At 36.8% G+C, this 18,862-nt stretch overlaps 1 protein-coding gene across 12 annotated transcripts in view; it reads left to right on the top strand.

Annotated features, from left to right (window-relative positions):
- Window positions 1–18,372, top strand: part of arhgap12b (Rho GTPase activating protein 12b) — a 55,051-nt gene extending 36,679 nt beyond the window's left edge. Inside the window, exons 3-20 of one of the 12 annotated variants that reach the window (XM_083556695.1) lie at window positions 1–253; window positions 4,997–5,137; window positions 5,241–5,321; window positions 6,224–6,346; window positions 6,938–7,003; window positions 7,511–7,582; window positions 9,867–9,928; window positions 10,419–10,500; window positions 11,053–11,166; window positions 11,991–12,092; window positions 12,197–12,295; window positions 12,520–12,613; window positions 12,694–12,810; window positions 12,981–13,079; window positions 13,236–13,313; window positions 13,441–13,575; window positions 13,998–14,103; window positions 16,633–18,372. The exon at window positions 1–253 is cut by the window's left edge and continues 11 nt beyond it. In XM_083556695.1, coding sequence (XP_083412821.1) covers window positions 1–253; window positions 4,997–5,137; window positions 5,241–5,321; window positions 6,224–6,346; window positions 6,938–7,003; window positions 7,511–7,582; window positions 9,867–9,928; window positions 10,419–10,500; window positions 11,053–11,166; window positions 11,991–12,092; window positions 12,197–12,295; window positions 12,520–12,613; window positions 12,694–12,810; window positions 12,981–13,079; window positions 13,236–13,313; window positions 13,441–13,575; window positions 13,998–14,103; window positions 16,633–16,807 — 1,999 coding nt within the window. In that variant the 3' untranslated portion in view covers window positions 16,808–18,372. The remainder of the gene's footprint in view (window positions 254–4,996; window positions 5,138–5,240; window positions 5,322–6,223; window positions 6,347–6,937; window positions 7,004–7,510; window positions 7,583–9,866; window positions 9,929–10,418; window positions 10,501–11,052; window positions 11,167–11,990; window positions 12,093–12,196; window positions 12,296–12,519; window positions 12,614–12,693; window positions 12,811–12,980; window positions 13,080–13,235; window positions 13,314–13,440; window positions 13,576–13,997; window positions 14,104–16,632) is intronic. The other 11 variants (XM_083556700.1, XM_083556699.1, XM_083556701.1 and 8 more) reach the window with 11 other exon arrangements.
- Window positions 18,373–18,862: the final 490 nt, after the last annotated feature.

The raw sequence follows: 18,862 nt of genomic DNA on the forward strand, positions 1-18,862 counted from the left end.
TATCGGCCATGGTCGTCCCGAGTCCCCTGTTTACACCAACCTGCGGGAGCTGAAGGTCTCGCAGTCATCCATACCTCCTATACCTTCGTCCTCTCCTCTGCATGTCCTGGGGGACTGGGAGACCCATAAGGACGTGAGCGGAAGACATTTCTACTACAACAAGACCACACAGGAGAGGACGTGGAAACCACCACGCTCTCGGGACACCACCGGGGGCAGCCGAGGAGACCCCGCCAACACCGCTGATATGGAGGTAATGCACTAATGATGCAAATGTGAATAGCAGCACATTATTGTATACACACAGTAACTTTGATAAGAAATTTGGGTTTATCCTGTAAGCCAGATATCTGAAGTAAACATTCCCCAGTGCTACTTTTTGTTTTATTTTCTATTTATTTTGGCCATATCTGTGTTTTGCTTTCTCCTGCCCAGACCAAAAAAAAAAACAAAGATTGTTTTAGGACCAATTGTGTGGGGATCTCAACATTTTTGTCCTGTCTGGATAGACACCTCTGTGATTTTGCAAGCAGATGTTTCCTCTTGCACTGGATGCTTTGGCTGCTTCTGCTGCTGCTCTGTTTATTTGCCTTGTGCAAATGTCTACATTAAATATCGCCTGTCTCAAAAAGAATTAATATCTTTGCCTGTATAAGACCTTGCTGATGCAGTATTACTACCTTGTGTCTTATTGCTGTAGTCAGTTATTTGTGTGTCTTGTCTCATGAAACTGTCTTCCACACCCTCACCTCAGAAGCAACTTTTGTTGAAACTGTTTCAGTTTCAGTTAATGACTGTTTCAACCTACATATGAAATGGATGATTATTAGCACCTGCCTCTTGGTATAATTGCTTAATCATACATCTGACTCTGATCCTACAAAATCCCTGGAAAAAAAAAAAGCAGCTGAAAATCAAAGGGTGGTGACACCAAGTATTGATTTTAATTTGATATTGAAATTAATAAAAAAAAAAAAAAAAGAAATACATATTTTTGAAATCTCCAAATTTTCCACAAAATAAAAAAAATATATATATATTTACAGTGAAACCTCGGTTTACGAACGGCCTGGTGTACGTATGTTGTGTTATACAAACAAAAATATCCGTGAGGTTTTGTCTCGTTTTACGTATGAAGCTTCGCGCCGGTACGTTGGTTCTTTGCGCACGCTTTCATTAGATCGTTTTTTAGTAAAAGTTAAAAAGAAATGAGATTCAAGTGAATCAAAACTGAAAGTGGTTCAAATAAATTGTAGACTAAGTGAAGATAGTGAAAAGCTTTTCCAACGCGTGTGTGTGTATAAAGAGCTGTAGCTATAGATTATTTTAGTAATCAAGTTTTCTACAAATTATTTCATCAAGTAATCAGATAAGAATTACTTTTTCTTAATTAAAGAGCAAAACACTAAATATTCAGGGTTAGGGTTAGTATTATTATAGTAATATTCATATATGAATACACACACACACACACACACACACACACACACACACACACACACACACACACACACACACATATATATATATATATATATATATATATATATATATATATATATATATATATATATATATATATATATATATATATATATATATAAATTCAGAAAGTATTGTGCCCTTACTGAAGTGTTGAGTAAAGGGTCTGATTAATTATGTACACGTGGTATTAAATTTATAATTCTTTTATTAAAAAAGTAACCATTTCTATAATTCTGTTTTCACTTTGTCATTATACAGTGCTGAGTAAAGATTGATGAGATTAATACAGAATCCTAGATGCACATAAATCTACCATGCAATGTCTCCATTATAAAATTTCTAATGCACAAATATGGTCACAAATGTTATATAAGCTATTATTATTATCTACATTGCTAAAGCTAAATTGATCTGATTATCCATTAAAACGTGACTCATCTTAAATGTATTTGATTTCATGATGTGCTTTGACAAATATTTTCTTTCTTGTAAATTCTTTGGTGGTTACTGTTTACTATACCACATCAAAAAAAACTTCCACATCTGGTTCACTATTCCAGCTGTTTAACAAGTGATAAACTGTTTTTGCTGTAGGCTTTCTGCCACTTTCTGAAGTAAAGATATTTGAATGAGTCATGACTCATTTTTACACACATGCCATCTATGTTCAGTAAGTGACTTTGTATAAGTTTCATGCAAAAACAATGCATGCAATGGCCTCATTCTTACGTCAGTCATACAATGATGATACTGTGTGTAACTGCATCAGTGTCATCGTAGGCAGTGTTGCATCGCCCACCCTTACTGTCCTCTCACACCAGATCAGTTCAGTTCATTCGAATGTGTGAGAAGTTTTAGTGTGTGTGTGGATCCGAGTGCGTGTTTTAACTAGGGCAGAGTTGAAGTAGGTCTGTCTTCTATATATAAACCTCTAAAAAACCTGTTGTGATATTTAAGACTCTTCCCAATTGTAAGTGACCTAGCTTCACACAGGACTTCATGGTACATCTGTTGTAGTGTTATGTAATGTTTTTCTGTGGTCACAGAGTGGATTAATGTCAGTGTCCTGCCAGTTTTCTGGAGTACACAATGTCTCTACAGAATGGCTGGGCAGTATGATGTTATGATGTCAGTACTGCAGTGTATTAGCATGATACTCAGCGCCATCATAACTCTGTTACCAACTGGCCTGTTCGACTTCAGAAATCTATTGTATTCAATTTTCTTCTCTTTTATTGCTTTTATATCAAAAGCTGAACGTGTAACTTCTGTTGCAGATAAACACCTTTAGCAAACGAAATATTTCACTTTATGTAGTTTATTGTGAAAATGTCAAGTATTCTGAGGTATTTTTGTCCTGATTAATAGGAGGATGTCGCCTTAATTCGTTACGATACAATGCTGCCATCTGGTGGCAAGACGTGTAATAGCAAAAATATCACTTGTAACTAAAGCCACAGATTTAGTTTTTAATTGCTTGGCCTTCAGATGTGTCAATAACATGTAATTTCGTGTCTATAATTGAACGGTTATTAACCTTAATAATGATGGAACTATAATGAAATGACATTCAGTGTCACCCGGATGAGGATGGGTTCCCTTTTGAGTCTGCTTCCTCTCAAGGTTTCTACCTTATGCCATTTCAGGCAGTTGCACTGTTGCTCAATCATTAAGGGTACATTTATACAGGATAAACATATATGGACCGATTTGAGTTACTGTAATGTTTGATGCTGCTTGAATTGAATTAATTATTATAATATTTGATGCAAAATATAATATTAATTACGTACGTAATGTTTATTTCTCACTTTGTTTAATCATAAAATGATAAAGTCGCCAGAGTTTGTTAGAAAGTGTTAACCTGAAGTGTATGTATGTATTTATTTATTTATTTTTAAATAGTTTCTGGTTACTGTGTGCATCACAAAGGTTCAATCAGCACAGATTATTTTGCTGCATTTCCCTTATATCCCCCAACAATAATACAGTCGTCCCCCATTTATCGCCGTAGTTACGTGCTAAAAACGAATTTCTGTGATAAACAGACCACAAAAATGCCTTTTTTTTTAAAGCCATAAATCATCCCCCCACACTCTTTAAACATACACAGAAAACATTTGCAAGAATATGCGAGATTAATTTTGTGTAAATTTGTAGAAATATAGTGAGTACTGTACAGTACTGTAGTGTAGCCTGAGCGTAGTTTTCTCTGCTTGTTTATTGGTTGAAGTGTCCTCTGACATCAAAAAAATGGGCTGGGTTTAAAAAAAAACAAAAAAAACCCACGTCACTGCATACTTTATTTTCATTGGCTAAATCTGGTGACGTATGTCTTCAACTTCGCTGACTGACCCAAGAATGTTGTTAATGAAAAAAATAAGAATTGGCTGGCAAAAAAAAAGAAAACTGAAAAGAGGATATAGTCGTCCCTCGATTTATCGCGGTTCAATTCGAGGGACGACTGTATCCTCTTTTCAGTTTTCTTTTTTTTTGCCAGCCAATTCTTATTTTTTTAATTAACAACATTCTTTATTAAAACAAGGACCAAAATGCTTTAACCAGAAAGTCATTTGATTGATATACAGAGATTTAATATAGTAATGTTAAGTTGCAACAGACGAAAACACCTCACCAGGGAATTCAAATTTGATATGTCACATACATGTGCCCCGTCATGTCATGACATGTGCTCTGCTATTTGTCACATACATGTGCCCTGTAAAGGCAAGCAGCAGATGTGGACAAAAAATTGAAGTAGTATGGAAAATTAAACTTTCTTTCGGCTTCTCCCATTAGGGGTCGCCACAGCGGATCTTCGGCATGTTTAATTTGGCACATGTTTTTACCCTGATGCCCTTCCTAACGCAACCCTCCCCATTTATCTGTGCTTGGGACCGGCACTGAGAGTGCACTGGCTTGTGCAACCCTAATGGCTGGGGTTGGTTCCCTGACCGGGGATTGAACCCGCGCCGCGGCGGTGAGAGCGCCGTATCCTAACCAAAAGACCACCAGGGAACCGAAGGGAGTAGTATGGAAAATAAGGAGACAAAAATACTAATTTCACTCTCTTTACTCATATTATTAATGACGCCTGAAATGCATCAGCACAAAATATTTTCTTTTTCTAGAACCAGAAATGACTCTGGTTTAGTCAGAGAAAGTTCCAGAAAGCCCGCGAATCTTCCAGCATCAAACACACCTTTTATAAGACAATAAAATCTCTCATGCCTGTTTGTTTTCATATGGCCATATGTTGTTATATTGTAATTGTAATTGTAATATACTCATATTTTATATTTTTTAAACAGCTCTAACAACTGGACGTTATTTGATTCAGGTATTGCGATATGTAAAAGTACAGATAAAGTACAGATAAAGGGGAAGCATATTATGTTGAAAATAGCATTTGTTTAAAAAGAAACATGAGTAACACTATTCACTTTTAACTCGTTTTGATTCATCTTTTTCCTCTTTTTTCCTCCTTCCTGTCTTTCTTTTACTCCCTCAGCCACTGTCGTCTGAAGAGAACTGCCTGAGCACACACTCCAGTCAGTCAGACAGTCAATATGGTTCGCCCCCTAGAGGCTGGTCTGAAGAACTGGATGAACATGGCCATACTCTTTATGTGTGTGAATACAATAATGAAAAGGTGCTCGTCTATTGTTTTTAAGCCCTTGGTCTGTGCAATTGAGTTTTTATCCATTCTGGATGTGACTGACCCATCTGCACTCTTTCTGTCCTGTATATTTTAGTGGATAAAGCATGTGGATGAGCAGGGGAGGCCATACTATTACAGCGCTGATGGATCTCGCTCTGAATGGGAACTTCCTAAAGTAAGTAAATAGATATAAAGAGAACTAAATGATTGCACTTCTGACCAGTCACTTTTATTTTGAGGAACTAGAATAGCCTTTACTAGTCACATAAACATTACAGCACAGTGAAATTCTTCTCTTTGCATATCCCAGCTTGTTCAGAACCTGGGGATAGAGCGCATGATACAGTGCCCCTGGAGCACAAAGGATTAAAGGCCTTGATCATACATTAATACACAAATCTTAGAGAATCTTTTGAGAAAGGATATCGCTCTAATGTATATTTCTGTATTTTGTTTGCTTTTTTTGTGCGTCCACTAGAGGGAAGCGCTGAGCCAATACAACCCGACTGTCATGTTTCCTTATTAAACTTTCTTTTCGGCTTCTCCCGTTAGGGGTCGCCACAGCGGATCCTCCGCACGTTTGATTTGGCACATGTTTTACGCTGGATGCCCTTCCTAACGCAACCCTCCCCAATTTATCCGGGCTTGGGACCGGCACTAAGAGTTGATTTTTTAAAAGTTAATTACATTTATTACCTTTTGAATTGCATACTTTGAGTTCAGATTAACAGTATCTAGGTTAAAATCTCTCAGATTAGTATGCAGAACATAATTTTTTAAGGTTTTATTTGTTAACTTTTAATAAAACTAGATACATTTAGGAAAAGTGAGCTACAGTATAGTAAAGTATACTAGGAAATAGTTTATAATAACAAACATTTGTTTAATAAATCTACTGCTGGTTCTGTGGTACATTTCTATATGTTAAAGCTCATTTTTGGGGATAATGTCCTGCACAGCTCCAGTATACGGGACGTGGGAAGCATTCTTGTTTACATGTACCAGTAAAAATCCACTATGATGCTGCATTTACCCCGCATCACACTTGCTGTTTTTCCCCTTTCTTTCTCCGTGCAGTACAGTCTCCCTTCTTCAAACGCCACTGAAGTTCCTAAAAGTCGCAGCTTGGAAAGGAAGCAGCCAGACCCAATAGTCCTGACCAAATGGCGATATAGCACCTTTGTGGACCTCAATGAGAAGGTATGTACAGAGTAAAGAAAACCTGGTCTTCTGGCATGTGTTGGAGTGCTCTTGTATTAGAAACTCTGTTTTATTGAGTATGGCTGTTTAGAAACTTAACCATCTGACAATAAATATAGAGAAATATTGTATTTCTGCCACATGGCCCTTCACAACCACATTTCTCAACAGTTTTATCCCTTTCGATTGTCAAGGATTTAAAGTTCACACAGAATAAATGGAAATTCACATGGAGGACGCGTGATTTAATTTTCCCTGTCTTTTTTTTTTCGTTTTTTTTCTTCGTTTTTTTTATATATATATATATATATATATATATATATATATATATATATATATATATATAGTTGAGTAGGTCAGAGTTGAGACTCGCTATCATTATATCATTTTTTTTTTTCGGTTTTTTTTTTCGGTTTTTATATATATATATATATATATATATATATATAGTTGAGTAGGTCAGAGTTGAGACTCGCTATCATTATACTACTATAAGTACAGAGGAGCGGTGCACACTGCATGTAAAACTGTAAAGACCAAGTCACTTTGAACACACAGTGAAGTCATGTATTACACATTCTTTTCCCCCAGTGGAATAGGCGCTTCACCTTGGGACATGTCTCCAGAGGTTTTGGGATAATGTTGAACAGATACCAAGTTAGTGCCCAATGCCTTCAATGAGCTATGACCAGTCAGAGCTGATGGTCACCATTGATTTTAGACAATAAAACTGCTTTTATGGGAATCGGTGAATTGATCAAAAGCATTTCAGCACAGTGTGTGTGTGTGTGTGTGTGTGTGTGTGTGTGTGCGCATGTGTGGGAGAGGATGTTGCTTGATTTAAACTGAATCATGTAGATTGCACTAACCTGTGATGCAGCCCGAGGGTGTGTCTCTTCCCGCATGGCTTTCTCATATCTGTAATGAATATTCTGAATACATTTTTGCATTGAAATCCGATCAATTTTCCGGTTACAAAAAAACAAAAAAACAAATAAATAACGCTTGCCGGCTAAGCTTGCTACTCATTTCGCTAACAGGGAAGCTAAACAAACCTTCAGACTGGCTCAATGTTTTTTTTTTTTTGTTGCACTCATCTATTCATTAAAACCTCCTCCTCTGTTCAACTAACATTGCTGTGGATTTCATATTTTTGGTTTTTAGGAGTCTGGGACCAACAAACATAATTCTCCTGACTCTGACTCCTGTCCTTCTTCACCTAAACACTCCACTACAGTTAGTATACATACTAATGCATGTATGTGTGTGTGTGTTTGTGTGCGCGCGCACGCGTCACTCTTAATCTGATTAACCGTAACATTAACCTCATGGCTGTAATAGCAAAGTTTGTTGAAAACTGTCATGAATTATGTACTCCCCTTATAGATAGGGATTCCCTTTATAGATCCCCTTTTATGTATTCCCCTTATAGATAAGGATTCTCTCTATAGATTCCCCTTTATGTATTCCCCTTAACATAAAGATTCCCATTTTAGATTTACCTTTATGTATTCCCCTTATAGATAAGGCTTTCCTTTATAGATTTCTCTCTATGTATTCCCCTTATAGAAAGGATCCCCCTATAGATTCCCCTTTATAGATAAGGATTCCCTTTATAGATCCCCCTTTCTATATTCCCTTATAGATTCCCCTTTATTTACTTTATATATATATATATATATATATATATATATATATATATATATATATATATATATATATATATATATATATATATATATACACAGTACAGACCAAAAGTTTGGACACACCTTCTCATTCAAAGAGTTTTCTTTATTTTCATGACTATGAAAATTGTAGATTCACACTGAAGGCATCAAAACTATGAATTAACACGTGGAATTATATATGGAATTATATACATAACAAAAAAGTGTGAAACAACTGAATGTCATATTGTAGGTTCTTCAAAGTAGCCACCTTTTGCTTAGATTACTGCTTTGCACACTCTTGGCATTCTCTTAATGCCTACTTTGAAGAACCTACAATATGACATATTTTCAGTTCACTTTTTTGTTATGTATATAATTCCAATTAATAATTCCACGTGTTAATGCATAGTTTTGATGCCTTCAGTGTGAATCTACAATTTTCATAGTCATGAAAATAAAAAAAAACTCTTTGAATGAGCAGGTGTGTCCAAACTTTTGGTCTGTACTGTGTGTATGTGTATGTGTATGTGTATGTGTATATATATATATATATATATATATATATATATATATATACACCGTATTTTTTCGGACTATAAGCCACTACGTTTTTCCTGTGTTTTGAACCCCGCAGCTTAAACAACGAAGCGGCTTATTTATGAATTTTTCCTGGGTTTTTCCCGGTTTCACAAACTTCAAGCCAAAAAACTGAGCAACATAAAATTAGACCAATGAAATTTCCGAACGGAAACGAAAAAAACGCACCTCACCTGTGTTCTGAGCTGCACGGCATCGGGAGAAAAAATGTTTTTTTTAAACGCACGACGATGCCAAAAGCTAAACTCCCAAAATAAATAGTTGTTAAAGGAAGGAGGAAGACAGTGAACAATGACTTTCTTGGTAGGCTACTGTTTAGATACAAGCCGTTGTAGTGTGTTGAGTCTGGGTGAAGGGAGAGCTCGCTAACTCCAGTTACAACAGAAATCATATAAGCACAGACAGGTTTCCAAAACACGTGCTTTTTTTTTATTTTTCTTGGCAACAGCGTTAAGGGTTAGTCAAAGAATCTCAGAAATGAGCATCAGAAAATAATAAGGACATAATCCTCGTCTTGAACACACAGTAATACCGGAAAAAATGCAGTGCCAGGCGATTCCCAAAATACCGCTATGCTCCTAAAGGAAGCGCAACATATTTCACCCGTTACACCGTCTGTAACTTGTCTTCTGTTAAAGCCTGTGTAAAGTTAATTAGTGTAGACACTGCGGCTTATAGACAGGTGCAGCTTATTTATGTTAAAAAAAAAAATATTTGTAAAATTCAGTGGGTGCAGCTTATGTAAGGTGTGCTTTATAGTCCGGAAATTACGGTGTATGTATGTGTGTGTATATATGTGTATATATGTATATATATATGTGTGTGTGTGTGTGTAATATATATATATATATATATATATATATATATATATATATATATATAGAGAGAGAGAGAGAGAGAGAGAGAGAGAGAGAGAGAGAGAGATTCCCCTTTATGTATTCCCTTATAGATAAGGATTCCCTTTATAGATTTCCCTTATCTGTTGTAATTTGAGTTGTTAATGACTTGTTTACATTTAAAAATAATACACAACATAAGTCAAAACTGGCAGTCACTGATGTTCAAATAATTCACTCAGCGTTTGAGCACGAGTGCATTATTCTTTCCTAAAATGTTTAGATATTTGGTCGCTTTCATTATGATCTTTGTGTAGTGATTCTAAAGTTAGTAGAAAAAGCAGGTTTGTTTTCTCTTGTGCCTCAAGTCATATAAGTGCCACATAATAAAATCTGCATGTTTGTCTACTTCAGCTGTCAGAAAAGTGTGGAGTCCTCAATGTCACCAAGATCACTGAGAATGGAAAGAAAGTCAGGTACAGTGTGCACCTGAATCAGAACATCTTCAGTCCATTTGCACTTTCATTACAGAATTGGCCGTGATCCCAAACTATTGATAAATAGCTTTTTTAGTATTGCTCATTGATATGCATTAAGTTAGTCACTGAGCTGGTGTTTCCTCACTGCTAGTTTGAATGCATTGTTTCTTAGTACCAATCAGATTATATAAAAACAAAAATCCGATTTTTAATACACTGACATTCATTTTTTAGTGGATAGTCGACCACAATCTTGATGCAAAATGACCATAACTCCAACAGAAACACATTCTATAATGACTAAAAAGCTTAAAAAAAAGAAAGAAAGAATAAAAATGCTCTTTACTACACAATCACTACGTGGTAAAATAATACAGCAGCTTTAATAAAATATTTCAACATTATCACAAGATTTGTAGGAGTTCCTGTACCATATGGACAAGTGTAATTTTGAGTGTGTTGGTTCTTCTCTCTCCTTGCTGTATAGGAAGAACTGGACCTCATCCTGGACGGTACTGCAGGGTTCCACACTGCTGTTTGCAAAGGGCCAGAACAGCGCCACCAGCTGGGTGTGTTTTTACTGCTGCACTTTTCTCAGTTCTCGAAACTAATTTCAATTGTGTGACAGATTATACTGTGACAGATTATAGCTTTACCATGGCTTTATATTGAACTGTGACTCCACTTAAAACCCCTAAACTCAGAGGCTGAACATTTCACTCTCATATCTACATACTTTACTTCTTAGTTTCACTGTAGATCTCATTTTTTGAGGGATTTGCTTTGAGAGTCAAATATTTTAGATAAGCTTGGAGTTTAAGAGATTAAACAGATTTCCTAGTTTCTCCATTTACTACCACTCTTAAACTGGGTTGCATAAACTTTGAAGGCCAGGTGTGGCTTTCGTAATGCAGGTGACTTTAGTGTTAAACTAGAATTAATAATCTGGTGGCTTCCTCTTGAGTTATTCATTTCTCCATTTATTTTCCCTTTTCTGTGTTGTGATTGTGAATCTGTTCTTACATTATCATTCTCGCTCTTCTCTTCTCTTCTCTTCTCTTCTCTTCTCTTCTCTTCTCTTCTCTTCTCTTCTCTTCTCTTCTCTTCTCTTCTCTTTTAAGTCGTACTACCGCAATGGCTCATTCCCTGAGCTCCTCCTCTCGTTGCTAAGCAACTGGAAGCGTTCAGTTAAGCTCCGCCCTGCGGTCTCCTATAAGCACTTTGGGCCTTATTCTGTATGTGTCTGCGTCTCTTTTACACAGTCTCACCCCATGAGCAGAGCTTATAACAGTTTATTTATTTATTATATTAAATGAGCAAACCTGTTTTCTTAACACGAACACAGCATAAAATTTTTATGTGGATTTATTTCTGCTAGCTACGCTTTTAAAGCGCCACAGTAAACTTTAATACATTGTTCTAAGATCTGCTCATGTTCACACTGTCTTTGCATGTTTCCATCCTGCTTACTCTCCGTGTTGCTTGCCTTTCACTCAGATTGTGGACTTTGTGTTGTTGAATGCACTTCTTCCTTTCCAGTATGTTGCTATTGGAAATGCCTGAGAGAAGACCACACACTGGCATGCGTTTCCTCCTGTGAAACACGAACATGTGTGAATCGTGCTGCATGCCAGTTTTCAGCCACCATGTTTTAAGTCTAGTTTAATGTTTGGATTGTGAATCGAGATGAGAGCCTGGCTTGTGGTTTGATAAGACGAGTAAATGTGGATGAATGTCTCTCTGCATATACAGCATTGAAACTAAATGCTCTTGGTGTGAATGCACACTTGTGCATACTTATTTAGTGTAGAACCTTTTCTTAACTGTTAAGTGTGAAACCTTCCTTTCAATTTATAACTAATATCTGACATCTAAAGCTTGTTGTAGCTCTGATCAATAACCTGGATTAGCAGCACCCCATAATAAAACAATAACCTCAAAGATATGGAAAAAAATGTCATGTCTTGTGGCTCAATGACAAGGACTAATACGTTTGTGGACATTACAGCATTTTTTCATTTAGAATCTCCATTTCGTTTCATATTCATGTTTTGAAAAGTTTGGAGGAAACCAGTCCAAGCCGGAATTTGCTGTGGACCTTCGTGGAGGTTCAGTGGAGTGGGCTTCTAAAGAGAAATCCAGCAAGAAGCATGTTATTGAGGTAAAATATAAATTGAAATAAATACTTGAGTGCCGAATTCTACTGTTAATCTAATGAGACCATACATGATACTGAATGACCTTGTATGACCTTTTGTTTTCTAGCTAAAGACCCGCCAGGGCACAGAACTGCTGATCCAGTCAGAGATCGACAGCGTCATCACCGACTGGTACAGGGCTCTCACAGAGGTCATCAATACACACGTGAGTGCATCACGTGTACACAGGAATTATGTGAAATAGATTACAGTCAGTAATCTGTGATTTGGGCTGTACAATTGTTTAATAGTAACATTGTACAATGTAAAATCCACATATATAATATAAATCTACATATATAAAGCTCTCACATAAGCTCATCAACGCTGCACTTTCTCAATGCTGCCTCGTTGTGTTTCTTTCGGGGGGTTTTCATCGTTCTGTTATAGTCCTGGGAGTCAGATGAGGCAATTGAAGAGGACATGCCAGAGTCTCCCGGAACAGAGAAACACGACAGAGAAAAAGATTTCAAAAAAAGCAAAGGTACAGAACAGCATGCACACATTTCTGCAAGGCACATTTCGCTCCAATATGTATAATAACGTGTGTGTACCTCTTCATAGCAATGAAGAGTGCCACTTTGGAATCAGCTGACCAGAAGAAGACCAGAGTCAAGCTTAAGAAATTCCTCACACGACGACCAACCTTACAGGCCGTCAGAGACAAAGGATACATTAAAGGTAATGCACATTTACATATTTGTTGAATGTTAAGTCACTTGTTGGCACCTGCTTTCATCCAGATGTGCTTAGAATTGATAATGGGGAACAATACAATTTACAGCTGTTTGTTGACTAAGTGGTTTCTTTCGGTTCTGTGCTATAAGTTCTGCTGTGGGCTCTGTTTTCAGATCAGGTGTTTGGCTGCAGTATGACCAGTCTCTGTTCTCGGGAAAACACTGCAGTACCCAACTTTGTCCAAATGTGTATTGAGCATGTGGAAAACACAGGTACACAGGAGCATATTCCTGAATCTTATTACCTTGTTTATTGATATTATTTGGGATTATTTTAAGCTATTTTTGCATTTATTAAAAAGAACAATATATATAGTTGATTTCATGAAATAAAATATGAAATTCTGCTCGGTCTTTCTACAAATACAGGTTTAAATGTTGATGGATTGTACAGAGTCAGTGGAAATCTGGCTGTCATTCAGAAACTGCGCTTTGCGGTCAATCATGGTATGAACTGTGCGGGACTGTGCGGGAAGTCACTTCCTAAATATAGTCACTATTTGTATATTTATATGGACATGGATTTGCTATTTAGGTGTTATTGAAGGGATGTGTGTTTTTCTGTGCATATCAGATGAGCAGGTGGATCTAGGAGACAGTAAATGGGAGGATATCCATGTGATAACTGGTGCTCTGAAGATGTTTTTCCGTGAGCTTCCAGAGCCCCTTTTCACCTATTCATCCTTCAATGACTTTGTTAGTGCCATCAGTAAGTTCACTTCTGTGTTTCTGTCTATAATTATTTGAATGTATAGAATCTATAGGATATCTTTATAAGGAATATATTCGATATAAGGAATAGCTGCATTTGATATATTAGCAGAGCAAGCACAAATTTATGCAAATTGAAAGTTCCTACAGTGCATTATAATGGCTGATACTGATAAAACTGATTTTACATAAGAATATGTATAATAAATCATAATTTAAGTTGGGATAATTTCTTCTATTGTGCTGCATTGCACTCGACAAATGCGCTTAGAAATGTACCATTGAGTTTTTTATTGTGCGTAACTTGTACATTCTTGCACGACCACTAGAGGGCGCCAGAAACCGTCTTTTTGTCTGAACTGATCACAGCGTCAATACTAATCCTACTTTCATTTCTTTTGATGATTTCTCTCCTAACAGAAAACTCTGACTACAAGCAGCGAGTTCAGGCCATAAAAGAGTTAATCAAGCAGCTGCCAAAGCCAAATCAGGAAACAATGCAAGTCCTATTCAGACACCTGAAAAGGTAACGTCCTGTATGTAGCTAACCTTAGGGGTAAAAAGCATTACTTTGCGAGGTAATGGATTTGTTCTTATGGTATATACGGCTGGAAAAGCCGCACTGTATTGATTTAAGTATGTGTTCATGTTTAACATGTTCATGTCTTTTCGAGGCGAGTAGGGTACGGCATGTGTTCTGTGCAAGCTGTCTGTATTGAGTTATCTCACTCCATTACTGAGACAGATCTGGACACTGGCCAACTACATCATTATAAGAGAGACTCTGTGATGGTTGGAGGGAGGGAGATAGGCAGGGAGATAGGTGATGGACCACATCCTTGTGACACCATTGTGTGATACTAGAATTATCGAAATGAAAGAGAGAGAGGCAGAGAGATAGAGACAGAGATTGGGGACAGTAAGGGAAGAGACCGGTCGACTTCACTGATTAAACTACATAAAGATTAACTTGCATGGTGAATACTGCAGGAACAGAAGTGTCAGATGCTATATAGACTGTCCATGTATGTGTGATCTGGTGAGTTATTACATTAGTGTATTGCCCCTGACATAATCCTATGAACATTAATAAGTGTCTACCCCTATTTTGGGCCTCCTTGAGCTTTTTTTTTTTAAGCTTAGTTTAAAGGTTTTTGTCCTAAAATGTGATAATTTTCTCTTTTTACACACCATGTAGCCATTTATGTCATTATAAAAAAAAAAAAAAAAAAAAAAAAATGGCCAGAAAGCACTCTATTGCAGTTCTCACTCTCTTACCTGCTATATTAGCTTCAAGTACTCTCTTATTCAGTAGTGTCATCCTTCATATTTACATTTGTCAGGAATTTTGTTTGTGTATGTCAGATGTATTTTAGTCCACATTTAATTGCACTGAGTTATGACATTTTAGTAGCTCTGGAAGGACATTAGTGCAGTGGTAATTATCATGTGCATTTCTGATTACCCATAATGCACTGTAGTAAGTAGTATCCAATCAATCCACTGCTGAATTTAAAGGTCTGGATACTTGACCTATATAGCGAGACATTTATAATGGTGTTTATGTAATGGAATGTGACTAAAAGCACATTATATGGGACAAACTGTACTATATAAAAGCCTATTGATTTTTAAGCTTAAAGCCCATCATTTAGTAGCTCTGTGATTTTAATAGGAAAGATGTATATTAAGAAGAGTAAGGAATATAAGTGTAAACCCCCCCCATCAGTGGGGGCTAGAAATGTAATAGGACGTTAAGAGACAAATTGCCTGTGACGTTGTCATTGACGAAGTGTTCACATTGACCTGTAATTCACCTCTTACACACCTATAAAATGCTCTCGCACACAGAACACACTCTATGATATGAAGGTAAGAAGTCAAGGTAGTGAATCTGAGATTATTGATTTATTTATTTACGAACATGGAATCTGTTATTGAGATTTTATCAACATTTTTCATTGCTTAATCATAATTGTCTAACCTTATTATTATAAGTTATTTTTTGTATACATTTACTGTAGTTGAAAAAGTATTTATCTTAAAAATTTACCTTCTATTAGCAGCAGGATTATTCTGATTCAGAGATATCCATATACACCAATGTAGACTTTGAATTTACAGTATAAAAGCAGAGTCTGTCCTCTGCTAATTTTAATATGCTAATATAATTTATCTGTTAGGCAAAACAATAAGGATTATGGCGGTATTTTATAAAACCGTATAAGTGTATGGAAGTGGTATCTGAGACTTGTGAGGGCATTTCTATACACAAGTATATATTTTTTTGTATTATATCCTAACAGATGAGGTAATAGTTTTTTTTTCCTTTTGCCCTTTTAATCATGCCTGTGTTTATGTAGTGTTGAAGCAGAGAAATACACACTGCTCCTGTACATCTTGCCATTTGCATTTGCTTCTTCTTAGAGGACAAGATAGTAACGAACAGTGAAGGTGGTCCAAAATGAACACAAGGGTTTGAAAACCGAAATCGCAGTGTAAAAGGAAGGTCATGGAACTTTGCTGTAATCTTCAAACAGGTTTATCACCTCCATTATTTTGATTGAGTGTCACTTAGAGCCACTCCAAACATTTTTTTTTATACGGTGTTCTTGCTGTGACCGGCTCGATGTAAAAGGTGAGTAGATGAAGGAGGTGTGCTAGAGGGTGTAGTTGTTCATTATGATCACTACATCCTGCTATCTCACGCTCAGTATTGGTCTGTGCTGGTACGGAGTTCAGATTTCATCGCCATATCAAACACTGACATTTGCCTCCATTTGCATTTAAATGACTCTTAGTCCTGACTAACTGGAGATGAAGGACAGAGGTAGTGCTGGTTCATAAACATCATGCCCTGACATTATATTCCTGGAGAAATATTAAACCCACGCTTGTATGTTTACATTATAGTAAAAGACTGTATTTCTGCCTTGACTTTTTGAGTTTTAAATTATACGCTCGAATGTAATATAGTAATAAAACATGTTTGCTAATAAGAGATTCTTTTTTTGCTGTAAATGAACAATTATGCATCTCTTTGTCTTCTCTTCAGAGTGATAGAACAAGGAGAGGCGAACAGGATGACGACTCAGAGCGTGGCCATTGTGTTTGGCCCAACCCTTCTGCGACCTGAGACCGAGACCGGCAACATGGCCGTCCATATGGTCTACCAGAACCAGATTGTAGAACTGATCCTCCTTGAATATGACAACATATTTGGCAGGTAGAGCCCCTGTGGACTGCACACTCATGCGCTGCTTCTTCAAAAAATCCCGCCAAACCATGACCACTGCGGAATCCATCGTTAAAGTAAAGACTTGCTTCGTTTGCTGTGGACCAGGCTTCATGCTGAACATATAAAGAAAAGAATATCTGCATTATAACATTGCTACGTGCTTGAACACAACACAGGAATATTAAGAGGTACTGCTTTTGGACTTTTGAAGCTGTGCAGCTGCTCTTCCTGAAAAGGAACTGCTACTCCTTATTGAGAATAAGCTGGATGTACTTGTTCATTTGTTTGGTACAGTGGATCATCCTCCATTTTTGCTCGAACTGAACGGTCCTCTTATATCTGTACCAGTATGGGTGACACTGTGGAACCTGCTGTGGGCTGAGCTTCGCGAAATATGAGGGCATTTAAAGTGTCTGTATATAGTGAGTACTGAAGTAAATCTGAAACTGTATATAGTTTCATTTTTCTCAAATCTGCACTTCTAAACATTTGTTCTGAAATGATGTGTAAATGGTGCATTATAACAAGCAGTATTGTTTCGTGACCGCTAATCTGTAGAGCGAAAGAGAGCCATTATTCTGTATGAATGAGTAATGGCTTAATATCAGTATTACACATTTATATAAGTGGACCCTGAGAAGGATTTCCATGGCTTACTGGACTTGACTTCATTCTGCTCTGCTTACTGAGCTTCTACTATCTGCCATTTTGACTGCAATCCCTTAATATCATTCTTTAAGAGAAACTGGAATGGTCTGCTTCTTCTTTCACCGATTGACTACTGGATTACTGGCCTGTTCATCTCCTTATCTCAGCATCTCAACCAATAGGGTCACTAAAGGCTCTGTGAGCTCTGAGAAACTCTCCACTGTAACACACTGATCAAATAACTGGACTATGGGAAATATTGGCACATGAAAGTGGAACCATAGTCGAAGATCGTTCTTGGTTAAAGAAGGACTAAAAAAAATACAGGTTGAGATTTAAACTTTGACTAGGTTTCTCTTTCTTCCTCACATCCCTCTAGATTTTAATTTATTTCCTTGTTATTTTTCTAATTCATCCCCCTCGCACGTCTCTCCCCCTACTTTTCCACTTCTGCATTACGGGAATTTGAAAGTGGAGATGTTCACGTTCAGTCCCGATGCTTCTGTTTCAGATCAATAGATCTCCCTACCTACTTTTCTCTCTCTACATCTCTACGTCAATATGAACAGCAAAATGGCAGGGATGAGCAGGAAATAGTGTTTATGGTGTGGTCATGCTGCACATGCTTTGTTCAGGTACACATAACAAAAAGCCTTTTTATACAGGAGTTCCAAAATATATGTACATATTATAGTTAAAGATTTTGAAATCTTTTGAAGCTCAGAAAATGTCCCCAATATTGTAAAATAAATAATAGAGTAATAAATATGAGATATTAATTGGTTCAGAAGAAGGGTTGTATTGCAATACATTGTGAACAGCACATTTTGAATGTAATTGTGAGACTAACTACTGTTTCTGACATTGACATGTCTAATCCTAATTAAAAAAGAATTCACATGCAAACTATATTGTGGTTCTTGTGTTTCCTTCACCTCCTTTTGCTATATGCTTAGTCTTATGTTCATTTCCTACATTTTTCCCCCCTGTATGGCTTTTGAGAAATCTCTAATGGTAAGTGAATAAAACACTCATTCCACAGACTTTATCTTTATTAGGGCTATCGTTTGTTTTTCCGAGTGCGATTTTATATAGCTTGCTGGTTTTTTGTTGGTTTTATTTCCCCTTCAGTAGGAGCCTGACTGGACTGGAAAAATACACGACAAATAACAGGGTACGTACAAAATCACATCCCTCCCAGAGACCACAACCTGTATAGCAGAGGAGAGCGGATCAGAGTTTCCAAATGAGAAAACAATTAGCCTATATTCATAATTCAGAGCTCTGACCACAGGTTTTGAGCAGCTAGATCTTCAGTGGTGTGTGACGTGTACGTCATATTATACTTTGGACTTTCAGGGCAGCAAGGCAAAAAAAAAAAAAAAAAAAACTCAATCTC

The sequence above is a fragment of the Silurus aristotelis genome, assembly GCF_946808225.1.
Source record: "Silurus aristotelis genome assembly, chromosome: 12".
Taxonomy (NCBI): domain Eukaryota; kingdom Metazoa; phylum Chordata; class Actinopteri; order Siluriformes; family Siluridae; genus Silurus; species Silurus aristotelis.